The 21,595-nt window shown below is 28.5% G+C and overlaps 5 protein-coding genes across 8 annotated transcripts; 3 read left to right on the top strand and 2 right to left on the bottom strand.

The window, feature by feature from the left end:
• The first annotated feature begins 90 nt into the window (after positions 1–90).
• On the top strand, positions 91–2,734 carry LOC122527213 (protein Hook homolog 3). Of its 3 annotated transcripts, none has more exons than XM_043651200.1 (2): positions 92–813; positions 958–2,734. In XM_043651200.1, the coding sequence occupies exons 1-2, from the start codon at positions 619–621 to the stop codon at positions 2,725–2,727; spliced, it is 1,965 nt and encodes a 654-aa protein (XP_043507135.1). In that variant the 5' UTR covers positions 92–618; the 3' UTR covers positions 2,728–2,734. The 3 variants fall into 3 exon arrangements, with proteins under 3 accessions (XP_043507134.1, XP_043507135.1, XP_043507136.1); XM_043651201.1 differs by having other exon boundaries at positions 93–506; positions 659–2,734; XM_043651199.1 differs by having other exon boundaries at positions 91–2,734.
• A 302-nt stretch (positions 2,735–3,036) lies between these two features.
• On the bottom strand, positions 3,037–5,219 carry LOC122527216 (dehydrodolichyl diphosphate synthase complex subunit DHDDS). Its single transcript, XM_043651206.1, has 5 exons — positions 4,887–5,219; positions 4,638–4,799; positions 4,396–4,544; positions 4,050–4,234; positions 3,037–3,988 (listed from the first exon to the last, which is right to left on the bottom strand). The coding sequence occupies exons 1-5, from the start codon at positions 5,045–5,047 to the stop codon at positions 3,758–3,760; spliced, it is 888 nt and encodes a 295-aa protein (XP_043507141.1). The 5' UTR covers positions 5,048–5,219; the 3' UTR covers positions 3,037–3,757.
• Positions 5,220–5,659: 440 nt separating this feature from the next.
• LOC122527211 (PH-interacting protein) lies at positions 5,660–16,759 on the top strand. 2 transcript variants are annotated; one of them, XM_043651193.1, is made up of 23 exons: positions 5,660–5,739; positions 6,493–6,765; positions 6,853–6,911; positions 6,981–7,010; positions 7,222–7,281; positions 7,885–8,035; positions 8,106–8,204; positions 8,331–8,668; positions 8,748–8,902; positions 8,987–9,304; positions 9,394–9,811; positions 9,928–10,153; positions 10,253–10,574; positions 10,674–10,869; positions 10,951–11,199; positions 11,268–11,489; positions 11,576–11,954; positions 12,104–12,503; positions 12,615–12,845; positions 12,935–13,115; positions 13,196–13,349; positions 13,437–13,547; positions 13,783–16,759. In XM_043651193.1, exons 2-23 carry the CDS (start codon positions 6,723–6,725, stop codon positions 14,694–14,696), a joined length of 5,256 nt encoding a protein of 1,751 aa, XP_043507128.1. In that variant the 5' UTR covers positions 5,660–5,739; positions 6,493–6,722; the 3' UTR covers positions 14,697–16,759. The 2 variants fall into 2 exon arrangements, with proteins under 2 accessions (XP_043507128.1, XP_043507130.1); XM_043651195.1 differs by lacking the exon at positions 5,660–5,739 and having other exon boundaries at positions 6,362–6,765.
• Positions 16,760–17,298: 539 nt separating this feature from the next.
• On the top strand, positions 17,299–19,106 carry LOC122527208 (60S ribosomal protein L13a). Its single transcript, XM_043651191.1, has 6 exons — positions 17,299–17,434; positions 17,894–18,024; positions 18,152–18,261; positions 18,463–18,608; positions 18,791–18,913; positions 18,984–19,106. Exons 1-6 carry the CDS (start codon positions 17,414–17,416, stop codon positions 19,065–19,067), a joined length of 615 nt encoding a protein of 204 aa, XP_043507126.1. The 5' UTR covers positions 17,299–17,413; the 3' UTR covers positions 19,068–19,106.
• A 932-nt stretch (positions 19,107–20,038) lies between these two features.
• On the bottom strand, positions 20,039–21,592 carry LOC122527207 (DNA-directed RNA polymerase II subunit GRINL1A). Its single transcript, XM_043651190.1, has 5 exons — positions 21,513–21,592; positions 21,140–21,362; positions 20,810–21,065; positions 20,390–20,743; positions 20,039–20,316 (listed from the first exon to the last, which is right to left on the bottom strand). The coding sequence occupies exons 2-5, from the start codon at positions 21,289–21,291 to the stop codon at positions 20,086–20,088; spliced, it is 993 nt and encodes a 330-aa protein (XP_043507125.1). The 5' UTR covers positions 21,292–21,362; positions 21,513–21,592; the 3' UTR covers positions 20,039–20,085.
• Positions 21,593–21,595: the final 3 nt, after the last annotated feature.

The raw sequence follows: 21,595 nt of genomic DNA, 5'->3' as shown, positions 1-21,595 counted from the left end.
CAAATAATTTAATAATAATTTAAATAATTTAATAACAATTAATCTTGTACATTTTTGTTACAAAAATGCATATATACTAATTTGCAACGCATTTTTACACATGTGAATAACTTTCATTCACGTATTATGTCAATAGTTTTTCATGTATGTTCAAGCCTTTGTATTATGTATTATTATTGTATTATGTATTTCACGAATAGATTCTTCTGTACCTGATTGACATTGGTTAACAAACATACATAGTATAAACAAGAACTACTGTTACCAACATATATCGTCTTAAAGACATAATGTGGTTTTTGTAAGTTTACCACAAAACTAACCAAAAGGGAAAGTAACTCAATATATCTGTTTCTTCTAGTTTTATTTTTTGTACAGGAATGTTAATATAATATTTTGGTACAATTTATAAAACATTTTTATTAGAAACAAATAACTATACGATATCAATCAATGGTGCAAAGATGGTAGAAGTATCCCTATCCTCTACACTAATTAATCAAGAGGTAAATAATAAGTTTTCTCGCTTAGAATTTTAAAGGATTAACAACCTATTATAAGATATACAAATAGATATTTTTATGATTTAAATCGCTACGTTTTTAATTATATATAATAATGGATGATCAACAATTAAACAACTTGATTAAATGGTTAGATACATTTGATCTTGAAGCTCCTCATTCAACAGCAGAAGATATAAGTGATGGTGTTGCTTTAGCAGATGTCTTAGCTCAAATTGCTCCTGAATGGTTTACTGCTGCTTGGAGAGCAAAAATTAAAACTGATGTTAATTCTAACTGGCGATTGAAAGTTAGTAACCTTAAAAAAATTGTTGAGGCTATAATGGAATATTATATTGAATGCTTAAATCAACAGTTATCAGGTTATATTAAACCTGATGCAACTAAAATTGGTGAACACTGTGATAACCATGAACTACGCCGTTTATTACAGTTAATTCTTGGATGTGCAGTTAATTGCAATCAGAAGCAACAATATATAACAAAAATTATGGGAATGGAAGAAACTGTCCAACAAGCAATTATGCAGAGTATTCAAGAATTGGAAAGCAACATGCATGGACCAAGATTAAGTTTAGGTACTAGTCTTAATTTTGAATCTTTTGATGTAGCTGATGGTAATCAGCAAAGATTATTAGCAGAACTTCAAGCAACTGTTGATATGAAAGAGCAATTAGCGCAAAAATGTCATGAGCTTGATCAACAGCTTTCCCTTTTGCAAGAGGAGAAAGCAGCATTGGCAACAGAAAATAAAAAACTCCAAGAAAGATTAGATGAATTTGAAAATCCGGAAGAATCTGGTTCCATCTTAAAATATTCTAGTATTAGAAAACAAGTAGTAACATTGAAAGATGAATTATTTAAAGTAGAAACGTCTAGAGATGATTATAGATTAAAAGTAGAATTATTAGAAAAGGAAGTATTGGAACTACAATCCAGGCAAGAAGATTTACAAAAAGCAGCTGATGAAGCTAATCATCTGAAAGATGAAATAGATGCATTAAGAGAAACAGCAGATAAAGTATCAAAGTATGAACAAACAATAGAATCCTACAAAAAGAAAATGGAAGATTTGAGTGATTTGAGAAGACAAGTTAAGATATTAGAAGATAAGAATTTAGAATATCTGCAATCTAAAATAGATTATGAAGAAGAATCAAAACGGAATGTAATGCTACGTAATCATTTAGAAGTTTGTAAACAACAACTTGCTGAAGCACATCACAAATTGGATGAACAAACTAATAAATGTGATAAACTTGAATTTGAGGGGAAAAAAATGGAAGCAAAACTAAGTACTTTACAAAGAGAAAGAGATAGATTAATTGTAGAGAGAGATGCTTTAAAAGAAACTAATGAAGAATTGAAATGTACACAATTGCAAGCAGTAGAAAATATAGCAAAACCTAGTACTGACAGTACTGTTACAAATACAGAAATGATTCCTCTTGAAATTAAAGAAAAACTACTCTGTTTGCAACACGAAAATAAAATGCTGAAACTTAAACAAAAAGGAAATGAAGATAAATTACCTACAGTTCAAGCACTATTAGAAGATTCAGAGGAAAGATTAAATATACTTAGAGATAAAAATCGCAAAGCTAATCAAAGAATAATTGAATTGGAAAATAGATTGGAAGAAGCATTGGGAAGTCAGTCAAATGGAGACAATAAAACTGATACCAATTTAGGACAGAAGATAACACAATTGCAAGATGAGCTAGGAAAAGTACAAGCAGAAAGGGAACGTTTAATTTTACAAGTTGAAGAAAGAGAAAATGCGTTACAAGCTCAAAAACAGAAAGTTTTTGCATTACAAGAAAAATTGACGCGCCGGGAGTACGATAATGTTGCACTTGAGGAACGTTATAAAAAATATGTTGAAAAAGCAAAGAGCGTTATAAAAAGTTTAGATCCTAAGCAAAACAATTCGTCTCCTAATGAAGTAGCTGTTTTAAGGAATCAAATTTTAGAACAACGTAAAATTATGGAAGATATGGAACGTTCTTTAAAAGAATCTAAATTGATTAAAGAAATGGAAGAAAAATTAATGATATCTGCATTTCATCGTTTGGGTTTAACTTGTCATAGAGAAGCAATAGATCAACGACTTGCAGTTTTAAGTTCAGGTCCGGGACAATCATTTTTATCAAGACAAAGACAACCATCTGCTAGACGACATCCACCTTATAACTCTAAATAACAACTAACAAAAAACTATTTATATTCCCTAATTTTATTTTAATTAACGTTTATATGAAATTATATAAAGTTACAAGAGTTAAGATTTTATTAAATTTGACATTATAAAATTTTATTGTAGTATTAAATTTTATTTATTTAAACAATATATATTTTATTAGCTTTTTAATTATTAATAAAACATTTATTAAAAACAAATATTTATTTTACATTTATTTTACAAATATACAACAATATTAATATATATATATATAAAGTATAAATCATGGAACATGTGTTTATAAAGGAAATTCGTGAACTCAAAATGCAATAATATGTAACTTTGTATTTCAGAAAATTTATATGTATAATGTGCCTCGTCATATCTATGTGATACATTATATGTGTTTAGTAAATGTATACTTTATTATGTTTTCAGCAGTATTTGATTTTTAATATTTTAAAATATAAAAAGATTTTTATTAATTTATAAAGATAAATGTATTTAAGAACAGTGGAAAAAGTCAAAATTAAGCCAATACTGCAGCAGATTTGATATATAAGGTATTCAGGAAAATATCTTAATTACAAATTTTATAAATATATATATATATGTGAGTGAATGTGTGCGTGTTCTGTATATAGATACAATATAAATATATACAAAATTTGTAAAATAATAAAATATAAAAGAATAATATATAAGAGAATAAATTTATGTATATGCATAACATTCTATTTTTGTTTCATGTTTTTATCATTATGTACATCATATTCATTTTTTAAAAGAAACTACTCAGTATGAAAAAATATATATAATAGATTTTTTTTTTATATAAGAATAGAATATAGATAGACCTATAGATTTTCAATACTTATACATATTTGAATAATATTATAACATTTAAAAGGAAATGTATAAAAATATTTTTGAAATATATACATAAATGTAAATTTCTAGAAAGAATTATGTTTACATACAATTTTGGATAATTCAGTTTGGTTTAACACTTATAATTAATCTTAAGAAAACTTGTTGATACATATATTATTTAAATGTTTGACAAATATATTCTCTCAAGTGTTATTTGTCTTTTATGAAGTAATTTATCTATATATGTTGATTGTCTGCTATTCTGCATTATTTGTTTCACATTTTGTAATTTCATTACTTTTTGTATATCAGAGTAACATCTTTGGTAATAAAATATTGCGTTAAGAAGTTCCCACAAATTGAATTCTGGCCATAAGACGTTAGTAAAATAAATACATGTATTTGATATCTGAAATTTATTAAATATAAATTCAAAAAAGGAAAGGAAAACGAAAGACTTTTAAACTTACTTGCCACATGAGAAAATCACTAAATCTGACTTCTCCAGAAGTACGAATTAATAAATCTGGATTTGGTGAATAATTAGTATATAAACAGTTAAAAATCAAGTTTTCATCAATATCTTCAGAAAGAATATCTCCATTTTGAACACCTTCAATTACATCTTTAATAGCACGTGTAATTTCATCTCTCGCTAAAACATTAAATATGAAAAGAAATTTGAGAATTAGTAATATTTATATTATATATTATATTATATGATCAACTATAATGTTGATATTTTAATTTGTAATTATTTATAGTGTACAATGTATAATTTAATAAATTTTATTTTAACATACTTAATATACTTACATGTGTATGCAAATGCAATATTAAGAAATCCTTTATTATGTTCTTTAGTAAGAATCATAGTCTCTGCAATTAGTTCTTGTATATTTTGAGGTAGTAATGACAAATTACCTATTATACGGACACACAATCCATGTTTACGTATTTTGTCCCTATATTTAAATTTTTGTTATACAATATTATATGTATATAAATATTAAACAGATTACTTTATAGATATAATTATACATAAGATATCAACATACTTTTCATCTAATAATCTTTGAAACTTTTGTTCTGCAAGATTTAAAAGTCCATTTACTTCTTCTTGTTTTCTTTTAAAATTTTCAATACTAAATGCATAAAATGTTACTTCTTGTATGCCAAGATCTGTACACCATTGTAAAGTTTCAGCAAACTTATCAAATCTTGAAAATTATAATTTACATTACATGAAATATATAAAACTATAGGATATGAAAATTACATATACATACTTTTTTGTTAATACATACCCTTTAGTATGTCCTTCTATCTTTTCTATTCCAGTTTTACTTGCATAACGTCTATTACCATCCATTATAAATGCTACATGTTTAGGAATATGCCCAGTTCTTAAAATTCTTATAGCCAAACGTTGAAACCAATTTAAAGCATTATCTCTTATCCATGACATTGTTCCAAAGTTTTAAATATAATCTTTAAAGCACTAACCAAATCGTTTTATAACAGTAATATGGAAGATGTATTAAAAAGAGGTTTCTTTATACAAAATTTAATAAATACTACTCGAAATAGTGTTATATAATCTTAATATTTACATATAATGTAAATTAATTTAACATATTTAACCATTTTCTTTAAAATTTTTTATATATTATCAGCTGCCATAATATCGTATAATTTTAAATCATGTATATAACTAAATAAAAATTTGTATTAATTCTATAATATAATTGTAATTTTTAATAATAATAATGATAACTGATTTTACAACATGTTATGGTTTACGAAAAAATGTATTAAAATCATTATTCTATTGACACGTCGACATTTAACCGTATTAGAATTTTGAAACATATATTTATCATCTCTAAAAATTATAATGATTTATTATGTAATATTCTTTATTTTTATGAAAAAAATATCAATATAATAATTCATATTTATTAACAATTTTTTTGAGAACTATGAAAATTCGAAAAGTTACAGACGTGATGTCGCATACATATACATTGTATATGCAAGATGTATATACATATCGTTACACATCGATATTTCGAGTTTATTCGAGTTACCTAGCGTCCATCTTGAAGTTTTAGCTTTTGTGAAAAATGCACATTATGTTTTTATTCCACTTAAATATATGTAAGTATTTAAATATATATAATAATGTCAAATAATAATATTTTAATTAGTTTTAATGTTTCTTCACAAAAGATATAAACAGCATTCGATTTCTTAATGCATGAAAATTTCTGTTATGTATATCATATTACAAAATAAATGCAAATATTACTACAATATTAAAGCAATTATGCGAATAAAGTTGGAAAATTAACTTAACACATTAATATTTCATAGCAATATTATAGAGTCTAAATATAAAAAAAAAAACAGTCGAGGATTATATAAGGACATTAACTTTCTTTTATTAACAGCAGTTTTCATGATCGTTATTCATTATTTAACTCAATTCGCCGTAGAGTTACAAATGTTATGTTTTAAGTAAACATTTCTTTCTCTTCTTTTACCAACTTATAATTAATAATTATTAATTAATATTTATCAATATACAGTAATAATAATTAACGACAAGCTTCCTTTTTAACCTGCTTTAGTTGATACTAGTTTTAAATCAAGAGCCTGTGTATTTTTTCACGTTTGTTACAATTGCAGTTATCATCGCTGTATTTTTAATTTCAAATAAACCGCGTTACGTAGTGCAGATATCGTTCATAAATATGTTTTTTCGCAATAGAAGCTTTTAACATATTTAATTAAGAATGTATAGCAGTAATCTGAAAACTAGTTACCTGATTTTGTTTTTTGAATGAAATGTAAAAGAAAAGAAAAGATTGTTTCTTCTGGAGGGGTTCAAATCGAAATAAAATTATACAGGGTTTTGGGAAACAAGTTACATCCCTGGATAATACGGTACGTTGTGTCGACAATCGGGTTGGGGGGGAGGGGACTACTTTCCGTTGAGGAGGTGAGCGTGCGTGTGCGTCTCGCGGTCGAGACCTCGCAAGAGAAAATGAAATCTGAAATGGTTACTGCCGCGCTATGACCCTAAAAAGCAAATGTTTCTCTTTGTCCGTGAGTGAATAATAAACGATTGGTCAGGCGAAATGGAGGGCAGCGTGACGAGGAATGAGACTGCAATTGCACCAGGTAAAGAATGGGAGCGATAAGCGCCCTTACCATCCGCAACGAAGCGAGGCGTGCGAGTTCGTTCCTAAGCAGCGTTCTTTCTTACAGAGTTGTACTTCCTAATTGCGAAATTCTTAGCGGCGGGACCTTGCCGCGAAGCCGCAGACGTGAGTATTATTGACTAAAAATCTGTGAAATTTCGTTGTCCATATTATGACGAGAAATGTACGTTCTAGGTGTTGAAGCGTGAATTGGAGCGAGCTAAGGTAAGACGATTGGTCTGAGTTGACGTTTTGCCGGGGTGACACTATACATACCCATCGGCTCCACATGGTTTGCACGTGGTTTCTGCTTGTCAAAACATTAGAATTTCAAGGTCGGCGACCTTGATGTTCGACAAATTGGCACAATTTTATCTCGAGTATGATCGATCAGTCGATCGACTTTTTTTTAATGATTTTTTTTATTTTTTCGTAGGTTTTGCCGCAAAGACTAGATTGGGAAGCACATGTACATAATCAAACCTTTGAAGAGTTGGTAAGTAACATTAATATTTAAAGGTAAAATTTTATTTCCTGTATAAAGTTCGTTGTATATCATAGAGTAATTAAGTTATTTTATATAATAACATTATGATAAATTTGGTTTCGTTACGCTATAAGTTAATCGTCAAATGCCAATGTATGAAGTACCCCTAATAGGGTGCTACCCCTTTTCTGTCCCACTCCTAAACCCTTCTTCCTCCTCCACCGTTCTGATTCCATGTTGGTGTTGCACAAGATTCCCCCACCATATTACTTTCAACCAATAAGCGTTAACTTCCGGCCATCTTGCGCGCACTGATCAATGAATATATCTCATGCTCGGACCTTATTTATAGAACTTAGAATCGTGCGTGACGAGTGGGTTATTCAGATTGGTTGCCTTCGCTTATTTGTCTTCTGATTGGTTGCAAATAGGGACTACTTTAGATTACTTAAATTTCAATTATTAGCGCGAACCAATTTTATTGTAAAACATAATTTTCATTATTTTCTTCTTTGTGTACATTATTTCTTCTGTTAAATATAAATATTTAAAGATGTTATTAAACACGTGTGAAATAAAATGTAAAAGGAATCATAAATTTTAATGTTTTAGGAAAAAAAATATTCTCATATTGGATCAAATCATTTATTACAAATATGTGCCAGAATTGGACCAGTATTGGAAAAAGAGGTACCTCCATGTATACCAGGAGCAATATCTCTTCTAGGAGTTGGCAGACAATCTTTATTACGTACACACGAGGGTAAAGAAAAAACATACAATGTTTAAGTAATCATTGAAATTATTTGATGAACATCATAATTTTGTTGTAGATGTTCAACATCAAGTGCATGGCATTATTTCATATTCTGGCAGAGTAGGTGGAAAACCATTTTTGGATTCACCTTATAGTTTATTAGTGCCTAATATAGGTAAGTTGAATATTTATTTTTTACATAATATTTATTTTTTCATTTGTTACATAAATATTTTTAACGTTGATGATTTTTTCCAGTACATAAAGCACTTTATTGTTATACTATTTCTCTTTTATGTAGTACATGTACTTCAGGGAAGAGAGAATTCAGGACCTCTGAGTCGACGAGAGGCAATACCAACAAAGTTTTACAATAAAATGCAATTGTATAGGCACACATTAGGACATTTATCTGCAGTATATTGTGTTCTGTTTGATCGTACGGGGAAATATATAATAACTGGTGCAGATGATTTACTTGTTAAAGTATGGAGTTCTATTGATGGTCGATTATTAGCAACTTTTCGTGGAGCATCTGCTGAAATTATGGATATTGCAGTAAATTTTGATAATACTTTACTTGCTGTTGGTAGTCTTGATCGAATATTAAGAGTTTGGTGTTTTCAAACAATGTCCCCTGTAAGTTGACTACATATTTAATATTAATTAACGCTGTTGTATTAACTTTATTAAATTCATTTTCGTTATTTTTTATTAGGTTGCAGTTTTATCTGGACACTCTGGTATGATTACATCTGTAAATTTTTGTCCTATATCTTGTAATGGTGTATATTACTTAGTTTCTACAAGTACAGATGGATCTGTTGCTTTTTGGACTCACACGAAAAAAGGCAATGAAAGAGCAGTTTTTCAGTAAATTTCATTGATATTTATATTATATATGCGTAATGAATGTTATATGCATATTTTTAATGAATATAATGATTATTTTTATAGACCAAAACCAATTCAATACCACGAAAAAATGCGGCCTGGTCAGGCACAAATGATATGTGCTTCATTTAGTCCTGGTGGTGCATTTATGGCTGCTGGTTCAGCAGATCATCATGTTAGAGTGTATGCAATGTTAGGGGATGACGGTCCATGTAGAGTTTTAGAAGTGGAAGCACATTCTGATACAGTTGATAGTATTCAATGGGCACATAATGGTTTAAAATTTATTTCGGGTTCTAAAGATGGTACTGCAAATGTTTGGCATTTTGAACAACAACAATGGATATACAAGCGTTTGTTAATGACCACAAAACTTCCTGGGTAATTAAAGTATTGTGTATTTACAAAATGATCATTGAATACTTCTCTGTGTAATTGCAATAATTAAATTTTTTTTCTATAATTTCTAGAGAATCAGAAACAGAAGATGATTCTAATAAAAAAGCTAAAGTGACTATGGTTAGTTGGGATGTAAGCGATGAATGGGTTATTACAGCTGTAAATGATAGTTGTCTCAAAGTATGGAATGCAAAATCAGGTGAATTGGTGAAAATCCTACGTGGACATAAAGATGAAGTCTTTGTATTAGAATCTCATCCAATAGATCCTCGTGTCATACTAAGTGCTGGACACGATGGTCAACTTATAATTTGGGATGTTCTAAATACAGAACCAATAGCATGTTTTCAAAATTTTATTGAGGGACAAGGTAATGGTGCTGTTTTTGATGCAAAATGGTCTCCAGATGGAACAATGTTAGTAGCAACAGATTCTCATGGACATCTTTTAATATATGGATTTGGATCTGGTGTAGAGAAACTTAAAATAGTAAGTATTGTTGTTTTTACATAATAGTTACATTCTTTCTTTCTTTTTTTTAATTTTACATATTATATCCATAAACATTATTTAGAATGTATGTTCTTTATTTTATATTTATATAGGTACCCAAAGAATTATTTTTCCATACGGATTATAGACCTTTAATACGAGATGCAAATAATTATGTTTTGGATGAACAAACGCAAACTGCACCTCACTTAATGCCTCCACCATTTTTAGTGGATGTTGATGGAAATCCTTATCCACCAGCTTTACAAAGATTGGTTCCTGGTAGAGAAAATTGTAGAGGAGAACAATTAATACCAAATATTGCAGTAGGTGCTGGAGGTATATAAACTACTTTATTTATTATTGTTTTTCTTATATAGAATTTTATATTTTTTTAAAATTTTAAAAATTATATAAAATAAGACACATATGTTACAGGAATGCAAGAGGTTATAGAAGGTCTTCCAGCTCAAGAACCACGATCCAATATTGATCAACTAATCGAAGCGCTTGCACAAAGACAAAATATTAATGCCGATGCAGAAAATGCTGATGAAAGAGAAGAAAATGCAGCGGAGCAACCAGTTCGTCAAATGGCTAGTCCTCGAGGAAGTAGATCTGGTTTAAGAAGAGTTGGAGATGTTGAAGGTGTACGACAAAGTAGTGGTAATTGGCAAAGAGATAGTACTACACCTTGGAACAAGCCAATTCTTGCTCGCCCCATGAATCCAGCTGTTAGAGAAACGCAATTTAAAGCTTTGTACGTTTTATATACCTGTATTATAAATTACCTCATTCTTTGCAAATATACTTATAAGTAGTTTAAATTCATAAATAAATAAGAATATAATATTTATAGACATGCAACAGCAGAAATGGAACTTGAAAATTTCAAACGCGAAATGCGAAAAAGACCACAACCAGTATCGAATACTGCCAATACTGAAGGTAATATAAGTAGTCGAATAGCGAATCGGAAACGTAATAGAACTACTAGACATGGATATAGAACTAGAGCTACACGTGGTGAAGAGCAAGAAGATGATGAATTTGAGGTGTTTTTAATGGAATTTTAATTAAAATTAATAATTCATATATGTTAATATATAATGGTGTAAATTCGTAAATCTTTATAGAATCCTGATAATGCGGCAACAACAGGAAGTTCAGCCAGTAGTAATAGTAATGATTCCACTGCTCACGAAGAAGATCTGTGTTCTGATAGTTCAACATCAGAGTCTAGTACTGAATATTCAGATTGGATTGCAGATCATGGTTTAAATCTAGAACCACCAAAACGAAGTAAACGTAAACCTGTAAAAAAGCGATCTCTCACACCACCAAGTGATATGGATAGAAGACGTAATAAACGACCTAAGAAAAAGGTAAGTAAATGTTATTTGTAAGTAGGTTTCATGTTCTCTCTTTTCTAAAAATTTTTTTTTATTGAAAGGATATTCCATTGTCTACTGGCATTGATGATATCCCAGAAGTTTTTAGACCTTCAGAATGGCTTACTGAAATAATACCAAGGAAAGCTCCTTATTATCCACAAATGGGCGATGAAATAGTATATTTTCGACAAGGACATCAATTCTACTTAGATGCTGTTAGGAATAAAAAAGTATATGAACTTGGTCCACGATGTGAACCATGGAATAAAGTCCATATAAGAGTAAGATATTTTTTTTCAATTTACTTTATGCGAACATTATAATTTTAGTATCAGTTACTTAAAAAAAAATTTTTGATATTTTTCAGGCACAGGAATTCGTAAAAGTAGTGGGTATAAAATATGAAATACGTCCACCTCGATTGTGTTGTTTAAAATTGGCATTAACGGATGTAGATGGAAGATTAACAGGAGAAAATTTCACTATTAAATATCATGATATGGCTGATGTGTTAGATTTTTTAGTTTTACGTCAAACTTTTGAAACAGCTTTAGCACGTACTTGGTCTGAAGGAGATCGTTTTCGTTGCATGATTGATGATGGGTGGTGGATGGGCCAAATACAATCAATGGAACCTTTAGACGAAGATTTTCCTGAATCATTTTTCATGTGTTTCCGTGTCAGATGGGATAATGGTGAATATGAAAGAATGAGTCCTTGGGATCTTGAACCAATTGATGAAAATAGTATGTTCATATGTTTTATTAAATAAAGATTCTTTTTCTTTGAAAGATATTTAAAAAAGTAATTAGAAAATATAATTATTCATTGTGTATAATATTCTATATAATATGTTACTTATTGTTCTATATAATATGTTGTGTATTTATTGCAGGACTTCCTGCAGAACTTGGAGGTGCTGTTCCTGTACTTCCAGAGGAGATACGTACGATATTATACCAACCTCATGCAGAGGAATGGCCAATGGGAGATAGAGAAGCAACATGTCGCAGAATTATACGTGGATTAGATCAAGTGATGAGTCTTGCAATTGCGGAACCGTTCATGGCCCCTGTTGATCTCAATGCATATCCTTCATATGCATTTGTTGTCGAATATCCTATTGATTTAACAACTATAAAAGCTCGTTTCGAAAACCATTTTTATCGAAGAATAACATCAGCACAGTTCGATGTCAGATATTTAGCAACAAATGCAGAACAATTTAATGAGCCACATAGTCAAATAGTAAAGCATGCAAGAATAGTTACTGACTTATGTCTCCGTATTATAAAGTAAGTTCTAGTTTCACTCACAAAATTTTGTATTATCTATATCTTTCTTTCTTTCTATTTTCTTACTTTAATTTTATCAAGATACGATAAGTAAAAATGTCTTATTTATAGAGAAACTACAGAATTAGATGTACCAGCTATTTATCACCAATTGGTTGATACATACCACTCCTCAGAATCAGAGGTTGATGTTGAAGATGCAAAGGATAGACCTTCAACTAGCACTCAAAGAGCAACTTCAAGTAGAAACTTACGTTCACAAGAAGTATCAACTGATTGGAAAATAGCATGTCGTCAATTATTAGAAACATTATGGCAATGTGAAGATTCTATTCCTTTCAGGTAAAATAAATTAATTTCACCATATTAATACATGTATTATGTATTTTTGAAATAAATATTTTTTATAACAATCTTTATTTGATTTACAGGGAACCAGTTGATAGATTAGAGCATCCAGATTATCATCAAATTATAGATACTCCAATGGATTTACGTACGGTAAAAGAGGATTTATTAGGAGGAAATTATGGAACTCCTTTAGAATTTGCCAAAGATATGCGATTAATATTTACAAATAGTAGAAATTACAATACTAATAAACGATCAAGAGTACGTTATACTTTTTATTGTATTATATGTAGAAAACATTTCAAATATTGTACAAGATTGTAATGCAATTTTTATTCCAGATATATTCAATGACAATAAGGTTATCAGCTATGTTCGAAGAACATATGCGAAAAATTATTTCCAATTGGAAATCTGCAAGAAGACGTAATAATAATGCAAAAAATATGAAAGGAAAAGCAAAAAAGACTAAAGTTAGATTAACAAATGGCACTGGTATGTTTTATTATATCAATTTAAAATATCTAACAATATAAATTAAATATTTAAATTTTAAATAATTGTATTTTAATTAACATATAGCATCTTCAAAATCAAAACCTGCTTGTTCTGATGATGATGATGACGATGAAATGAATAGTGAAGATGATGACTTAGAAATAGAAAAAGATAATTCTAACGTGTTTGGACCAGGTATGTATATATATATATATATATATATATATATATATATATATATATATATATATATATATTTTGTATATTGTACATGTATTATATGACATTCAGAGGATCTAATAAGAGAATAAAATAAGAATACACGAGTAAAATAATAATGATGATTAAAAATACTACACTTTCTAAATCATTCATTCAGCTATATAAAAAAGAAAAGAAAATATTCGTTAACATTTTTATTATTTTGTAGGACCATCACGTATGACAAATGGACACACTAAACGTTCTACTAATGTAACGCGACCCACATTAAAACTTCGGATATCTAGATCTGCAGTACCTAAAAAACCGAAAGAAAGTGAAAGTGAAGCCAGTGACTCAGAAGCTTCCACAGAAAGTGAAAGTAGTGGTAGTGTACCTGTAAGAAGGACACGAGCTAGGAAAACAGTACCTAGTGTTAGTGCTGATAGTGATTCTGGAGAAGTATATACACCTAGTGGACGTGGTAAACAAACCCGGAAAAATCGTGCAAAAAATAGCAAAAATAGTAAACAAGTAAAGTCAAAGTCAAAGCTAAATTTGTATGAAAATTCGAAAAATAATTATGAAGCATTTTCTACAAATGAATTATCAGATGACGAAAGTGAAGAGGAAGTCATTAATAAAAGCAGGACCAGATCACGAAAATTAATATCTACACCTGAACATGAGAATAGTATAAAAAACACTACAAAAAGTGGAAGAAATAATACAGAAAGTCAGAGTGAGGAGGAAGATGAAGAAGAAGAAGAGGATGAGGAAGAGGAAGAGGAAGAACAATCTCAAAATGAAATTAATAACCAGGATTCGGATAGTGAGGAATCAGATAAAGGTTTTGTATCGTCAAGATCTCAAAGAAGAATTCGTGCAACAAGAGAAATACAAAGTCGAGAAACTGTACAAAATTCAAGGAGAACTGGAAAACGACCTCGCTATAATGAAGAAAGTGATGAGAGCAATACGGTGCCAGTTAGAAATCGACGTAAAATTAAACGTCGATATTATGCAGAAGAAAGTGATGAAAGTCTCGAACCTGAAAATGTACCACGCATTAGTATAAGTAGTAGAGGACGCGTACGCAAAATGACGGAACGAGCACGGGCTTTTCTTTTAGATTCACCCTAACAGCATCTTTCATGCTAGTAATAAAAGTGTAAATTACCTTTCGAATAATTCTTACAAATGTTTAAAAATAATGTAAAAATTAAAGATGTTATTTGATAATGTTTATTCTGAAACATTCGACTGTATTCATATTTTTATTTACATTTATTATAGTATTACATTAAATTTATGTATATCAGGATATATCGCCTGAAAATTTTAGGATAAGATTATAGATAGACTGTACGTATAAACACTTGAGATTGTCATAGCAATTCATTATAAACACTGCTACAAAGTACTTCCATTATTATGAAGCACATTGATAATGTTACTTTTTATGTTTAAATACATAATCAAACAGTGTATAAGACAAATTTATTTATTTAATAGCAAGCGGAAACAGTGTAATCATTCTATAATATTCTTTTATTTCACCAGCATACTTTTTATATATGTCTCGAAATTTTACGATATTACTAGTTATTTGCAAAATACTTATTGTAGTTTTTAACTTACACATCATTCCCAATACCTAGAATGAAATAGCGAAATCGTTGTACAATTATTTTTGCAAAATATTTTGAACTGTTGTTGATATATATTGTTTAAAAATATTAATAGAAGAGTATTCTTTACAAATCCTGAATTTCTATACAATAGTGACAGTAAAAAATGAAGTGATGTATGATAGTGTTTATATTACATTGTTGAAAATATGTTATTGTACCTGGAATAACATAAAGAAAATGCCGATCTTGTTCAGGGAACATAACTTTAAGCTTATCTTAACAACTTCAACTTCTGCTTTCTTGAAAAAAGGTCAATTGACAAATGAAAAGCTACTTTCATGCTAAGATCTTAAATAGATGAAAAAAAGGCATTATCTAATTATATATGCTATTAATAAAAATAATCCGTATCAGTGTTTATGTTTCATGAAATCACACAAATGAATTTATATTATAAATCCTTTTAATAATACTAACAAATGAATTTAATATTTGCATATTTGTACATTTTTCTAATAAAATAATATTTCATATGTTCTAATATAAAATAAAGTTGATTTTAGATCCATTGAATGTACAATGTGAAATATTAGCATTTTATTATGGGCATACTTTTAATATTCATCAATTAAATCAAGTGTTTGTACATTGAAAAAAAAATTGTACTTATTCATATTTTGTAAATTACATTAAATGAGGCAGTGCCTTTGCATATATGATTATTCATTTAAAGAACATAGATAAAATTCTTGTTGTTTAAAGGAATAATCGCACAAAAATTAAATTTGTTTTACTTAAATAAAATTAATTTAATAATGGCACTGTTTTCGCTTTTTATAGTTACACTTAAAATATATTATTTGTAAATATAAATACATAATGTAAAATGATTGCAATCTTTTGTTAAAGTTGTATAAAACAAACGTGTGCTTTACATGATCTGTAGTATGAAGTAGTAACTTTTTACATGTAATTTGTATGTTAGGAAATTAAGAACCAATGCTCGTGCGATTTTAGGAATTTTTCATATATAGAAATAGACATTTTTCAGATTTATATAGTATAAAAAATTAATTCACTTACTATATAATAGGATACAGGTTTTTCAAGACAGTTATGCAATCGGTAAACTAACGTAGTATAAGGATATGTGCACAAATATTGGAAGTCTTGACTGTCTCGAGCAATTGTGATATTAGCTTAAGAATATTAAACAGAAAATGATATAAATAATAATGATTAGAAATATAACGGATATTTTTTTAATAACGCCTTGAAGAAAAGGAGTCATATCATGTGGACTCAAGAAAAGTCAAATATCTGGTTATATTATAATTTAATATCAATCTTAACCTTGATCATTTAATTATATTATTATTAACATGTTTCATATCTTAATCTCCAGAATTAATATAATTTTGTGTATATAAATATTGTTAAATAACAAAACTTAACAGGACAGCGTTAGTTTCGATTTATGTAAAGTTTAGTTGTGAAACCAATGTACTCTGTTGCATACTTAGTTTATCGAAACCCACCGTCACCAATAAAAAAAAATATTCAATTGTTTCATACTTGTTTCTTATTTATTTGGAAACCTGTTTAATTAAACCATAATTTTATATATATATAAAATTGAATGTAAAGCTTTATTTCGATACCAGATGGCAGTTTTGCATGATTTGATTAAATTGTTAATATTCTAAATCTTATATTATAAAATTAATGTTATTTTTAATACTATAGCAATAAACTTTGATAAAAAAATATTTTTTTAAATTATGAAAAATTATATCTAAATCTTGAAATTTCTTAAATATATTTTATTAATATAATATATATATTATAATTAGAGGTTAGTAAAATTAAGTATTATTATAATATATATTGTAATATATATAATGTAGCAATATAATGTTATATATATGTATGTAATAAATTAATATAATTAATAATATACTTTTAAAATGTTAATTTAAATTAAATGCATTATTACAATGCATAAAAACTTTCTTCAAATAAAAAACTATAAAATATAATACGATATAAAGTAATAATAATATTTTACTAATATTTTAATGATGAATTATGTGTTTCATGCTTCGATTTAGGAAAAAAGATATAATGTTGGATGCCCTGAGAATATCATCAGAATATCTTCCGGTAAGAGGTCGCACTCACAACGTTCTCGTCAACGTACATGTTCTTTTCCGGTAGAGTGACAAAATGACTGGCTTCAGTAATAAGGTATGTTTGTTAAGTTTTAGTATTTCAAGTCCTGTAAGATAATTTATATTATATAATATATTTGTTTTAATCTATACATTACGTACAAAAGTTTTAGAAATATCTTTTCGACTTGAAATTAATTATTTAGAAATATATTCATTTATTGTATCATTTTCAGTACACGTGTTTTCTTACTATGTTATTTATTATATTTCCTTCTATAATGATATAAGTTTTATATTTAATTGTTTTTCGGTATTAAAATAGTACATGTATATATTAATTATATGATATTCTAGAAATAATTATTTTAATTTTAAATTCGTCAATTGACACGTTTGTTATTTATAATCGTATATATATTTATGCAATTTAAATTTTCAGTAAAACTAAAAACTCAGTGCTACAAATATTTCTTGTATAATACTTATATGTAAAACGAATAAGATATTAATTATTGTAATTACATGTTTTTAGCCAATATTAATTGATGGCCGTGGCCATTTACTTGGTCGTTTGTCAGCTATAATTGCCAAAACGATTCTACAGGGCAATAAAGTAATTGTTGTTCGTAGTGAACAACTTAATATATCCGGTAATTTCTTCAGGTTAGTAAAATTAAACATTGTATTAAATTATATTACGATTTATGTAAATGTACATATATATTTTTAAAAAGTCTTTTAATGTTGTGTGAATTATTGAAATTCATTTTATATAAATATTTTATTCTAGGAACAAGCTAAAATTTATGTCATTTTTACGTAAAAGATGTAATGTAAATCCAGCTCGTGGACCTTTTCATTTCCGTGCTCCCAGTAAAATACTCTGGAAAACAGTTCGTGGTATGTTAAAATGTTTGTCATTTAACAGAATTTTGTAGTTTTATATTAATCAATGATTATGTGTATATTACCTACATTATTTGATGGTATCATGAAAATGACATTTATATGAGATTAATTATATTTAAATAATTAAATAACCTAATACACATATTTTACAATATGCTGTGTGTTTAACTAAAAGTACCATTGAATTCATAGGAATGATCCCACACAAAACACAACGGGGAAAGGATGCTCTTAGGAGGTTAAAGGTATACGAAGGTTGTCCACCCCCATATGATCGCAGAAAACGTTTTGTTGTGCCAGGTGCCATGAGAGTTATGTGTCTTAAACCTGGTAGAAAGGTAAAATGAAACTAATTACTTATATAGTAAATTATCTAGATTTTTTACAATGATGGTAAGGTAATTTGCGCCTGATATATTTTGTGATGTTACATTTAGCTGAGTAAATAATAAGAAAATGTACATAAATATATTGTATAAAAATATCATACGATACTAATGCAATACTTTTTTTTTTTAAGTACTGTCATGTAGGTAGATTATCTCATGAAGTTGGATGGAAGTATAAGGCCGTTGTACGTACATTGGAGAACAAGAGAAGAGTTAGATCAATTCTCGAAGTTCAAAAAAGAGATAAACTTAAGGTATATTTAAAAATATGGCAAGTATAAATGATATGGCAAAAACTATTTTATGTTATTTTCCTTGTTTCAGAAACTTACCAAACAAGCTGGGCAAACGGTTGCAAAGGCTACCGCGCCGTACACAGAAATTATTAACAATTTTGGATATAATTAATATGAAAAATGTAAAAATAATAAAGCTACATAAACACTTTGTTGCAATGACTGTACATATATATCTGTCCTTGTCGCACGCTATTGCTCTCCTTGTCTACCGCGGTTATATGTCTGTCCTCGTCGCACGCTAGTGCTCCCTGTCTAATGCTGCTAGACAGGGAAAGCAACAGTGTGCGACAAGGACATCCTTCGATCTATTGGAAAAAGAATTCAACTTTTCACACACACGTTTTTCCAGAACAAAACACACATAGAAAGAAAGCGGGGAAATTAATTTTAAAGAGGCATATCAAAAAGTTGGCAAATTATTCTTCTTAATTAGGTTTTTTTTATAATTAGTGCGAACTGTCACAAAAATGGACATGGTGGCGCCATCTAGCGGTAGCTCAGTGGTACTAATTATTTATAAAAATACTTATTTCTGCATTTTCCGGATCAAATGAGGTATGAAAAGAAAGCTAAGGCTCTAATTAGAGTAATACAATCGCCAAAGACGTGTGTGTAAAAAGTTGAATTTTTTTTTCAATAGATCGAAGAGTGTCCTTGTCGCACACTATTGCTTTCTTTGTCTAGCGTCATTAGACAAGGAAGGCACTAACGTGCGACAAGGACAGACATATAGCCGCGGTAGACAGAGCAACAGCGTGTGACAAGGACAGACTTATAGCCGCGATAGACAAGGAGAGCAACAGTGTGCGACAAGGACAGACATATACAGGGTGCCATCTGACAAAAAAAAAAGTTTCGAACAAAAGTTGAATGGTACAGGGTGTACAGTAGGTGTCAATAAAAAAAATTTCGAAAATTGTTTGTTTTCATAGCTAAATCAAGGTCATTTTAGATTAAACAAACATAATTTTTTTTCTACCTCTGTAGAGAACATCGTAACCCTGTATATCCTTACAATATTCTCAATATAATTCTGTATAAAAAGCATACATTTTAATACTATAATCTTTAGATTATATCTTAAGATTCATCAATTTATTCATATATAAAATATTTATATACGTAAATTAATACAAGATAAATTTACTTTCTATACTATCTACTTTAAAAACAACAGTTCCTGCTTTGTCGTTATCTTCATCATCATGTACTTCATTTTCTTCTTCATCCGAGGTAGAGAAATCAGATTCTTTTTCATCTTGAAGACGATAAGTACCTACATTTGCAGGTGGAGGACCAATATTATGTGAACCAAGTTGTTCAACTAATCTTTCAGCTGCGTGTTTAACTTGTATCATCTAAAAAATATTACAAATTTATGTATAATATACATCCTTTATAAATATTTACAATATTACAAAACTTAATTACATGAAATTTATCAGCTTGTTCTTTTTGTAACTGTAGAGATTCGTTTAGATTAATAACTTTTGCAGCACCATAAACTATAAGAGGTGGTGTTGCTGCTGTAACTTCCCAATTTTTATTTTGTTTTCTTTGTTTTTCTTTTTCTGGATCATGTACATTAGTCTTAGTTGTTTTATATGGCTTGAATGGTTCTTTCTTATTTTCTGGAGAGTTTTCTACTTTATTAATAATGTATGCAATGTGGTCAGAAGCTTTTATTTTAAAAGATTCTATTTCTGCTAAATCTTCTGGCTTAATTAAATTTTCCTCTGGTGGTAAATGTACAATTTTCTTTCTATGAACACCACATCCTGTAGGCTAATAATAATAAACAAAATAATAAACATGGACATGTCAATATAACATAGTTTATAAATAACTTACTTGAGCCAATATTTTTAAAGGATCTTCTTCATCATCACTATCAAGTTCAACAACTTTGACAGTATCTCTGGTTTCGGTATATTTGCCTGTCCATTCTAATTCATTCATAGCAGCTTTACCCTCAGATGCTAAATTTAATCTTGACAAAAGATTGGCTGCCTTTTCAACTTCATTTTTATGTTCTAGTTCTTTCAATATTTTATCATGAAAAGATTTGATTTTTTCTCCTTTGTCTGGCAACTTTAATATAAATATTCTAAAATAAAAGTATATATGTTTTACTAAAATAGTCTAATAAAAAGTATAGCTTATATCTTAAATCTTACTTACTTATTACTCAGGATTTTATTTTGTCTTTCTAGTAATTCCTCTAGTTCAAATTTTTGTTTGCTTCCTAAATTTTCTATGTATCCTTGACTTTCTTTTCTGGAAGGAGGTGGTAAATCGCCTGGTATTTTATTAATTATTTTTCTCTGAGACATTTCTTTTTGAGTTATTTTTGGAGCTTTTATAAATTATAAAATTTGAAATATTTAGAAATTATTTCATTAACCTGAAATAAACACAAATAATATTTCAAGTATCACGGAAATATAATACTCTTAAGAGAAACAAATATTACATCAGTTTATGTTAAATAACAATTATTTTACTTCAATAATTATTATAAGTTAATTCAATAATTATTATTATACAAAATTACATATATTAACGGAATTAGACGATACAAAGTTTCACTGAATGGAAGATTGCAACAAACAACACATTCAATACGAGATATCGAGA

The sequence above is a fragment of the Frieseomelitta varia genome, unplaced genomic scaffold (assembly GCF_011392965.1).
Source record: "Frieseomelitta varia isolate USP_RPSP 00005682 unplaced genomic scaffold, Fvar_1.2 scaffold_213, whole genome shotgun sequence".
NCBI classification, from domain to species: Eukaryota; Metazoa; Arthropoda; class Insecta; order Hymenoptera; family Apidae; genus Frieseomelitta; species Frieseomelitta varia.
This window is presented reverse-complemented; position numbering and strand designations above follow the sequence as displayed.

What these genes read in the sequence shown, in the direction of transcription:
- LOC122527213 (XM_043651199.1), top strand. Translation starts at nt 619, where the DNA reads ATGGATGATCAACAATTAAACAACTTGATTAAATGGTTAGATACATTT.
- LOC122527208 (XM_043651191.1), top strand. Translation starts at nt 17,414, where the DNA reads ATGACTGGCTTCAGTAATAAG. An exon ending in TGACTGGCTTCAGTAATAAG is followed by an intron (nt 17,435 to 17,893) that starts GTATGTTTGTTA and finishes ACATGTTTTTAG; the next exon opens with CCAATATTAATTGATGGCCG. An exon ending in AAAAAAGAGATAAACTTAAG is followed by an intron (nt 18,914 to 18,983) that starts GTATATTTAAAA and finishes TCCTTGTTTCAG; the next exon opens with AAACTTACCAAACAAGCTGG.
- LOC122527207 (XM_043651190.1), bottom strand. Translation starts at nt 21,291, where the DNA reads ATGTCTCAGAGAAAAATAATTAATAAAATACCAGGCGATTTACCACCT. An exon ending in AATAAAATCCTGAGTAATAA is followed by an intron (nt 21,066 to 21,139) that starts GTAAGTAAGATT and finishes CTTTTATTTTAG; the next exon opens with AATATTTATATTAAAGTTGC. An exon ending in CTTTAAAAATATTGGCTCAA is followed by an intron (nt 20,744 to 20,809) that starts GTAAGTTATTTA and finishes TATTATTATTAG; the next exon opens with CCTACAGGATGTGGTGTTCA.
- LOC122527211 (XM_043651193.1), top strand. Translation starts at nt 6,723, where the DNA reads ATGGAGGGCAGCGTGACGAGGAATGAGACTGCAATTGCACCAG. An exon ending in ATGACCACAAAACTTCCTGG is followed by an intron (nt 9,305 to 9,393) that starts GTAATTAAAGTA and finishes TATAATTTCTAG; the next exon opens with AGAATCAGAAACAGAAGATG. An exon ending in ATAAACGACCTAAGAAAAAG is followed by an intron (nt 11,200 to 11,267) that starts GTAAGTAAATGT and finishes TTTTATTGAAAG; the next exon opens with GATATTCCATTGTCTACTGG.
- LOC122527216 (XM_043651206.1), bottom strand. Translation starts at nt 5,047, where the DNA reads ATGTCATGGATAAGAGATAATGCTTTAAATTGGTTTCAACGTTTGGCT. An exon ending in CAAAGATTATTAGATGAAAA is followed by an intron (nt 4,545 to 4,637) that starts GTATGTTGATAT and finishes ATTTAAATATAG; the next exon opens with GGACAAAATACGTAAACATG. An exon ending in GTGATTTTCTCATGTGGCAA is followed by an intron (nt 3,989 to 4,049) that starts GTAAGTTTAAAA and finishes AATAAATTTCAG; the next exon opens with ATATCAAATACATGTATTTA.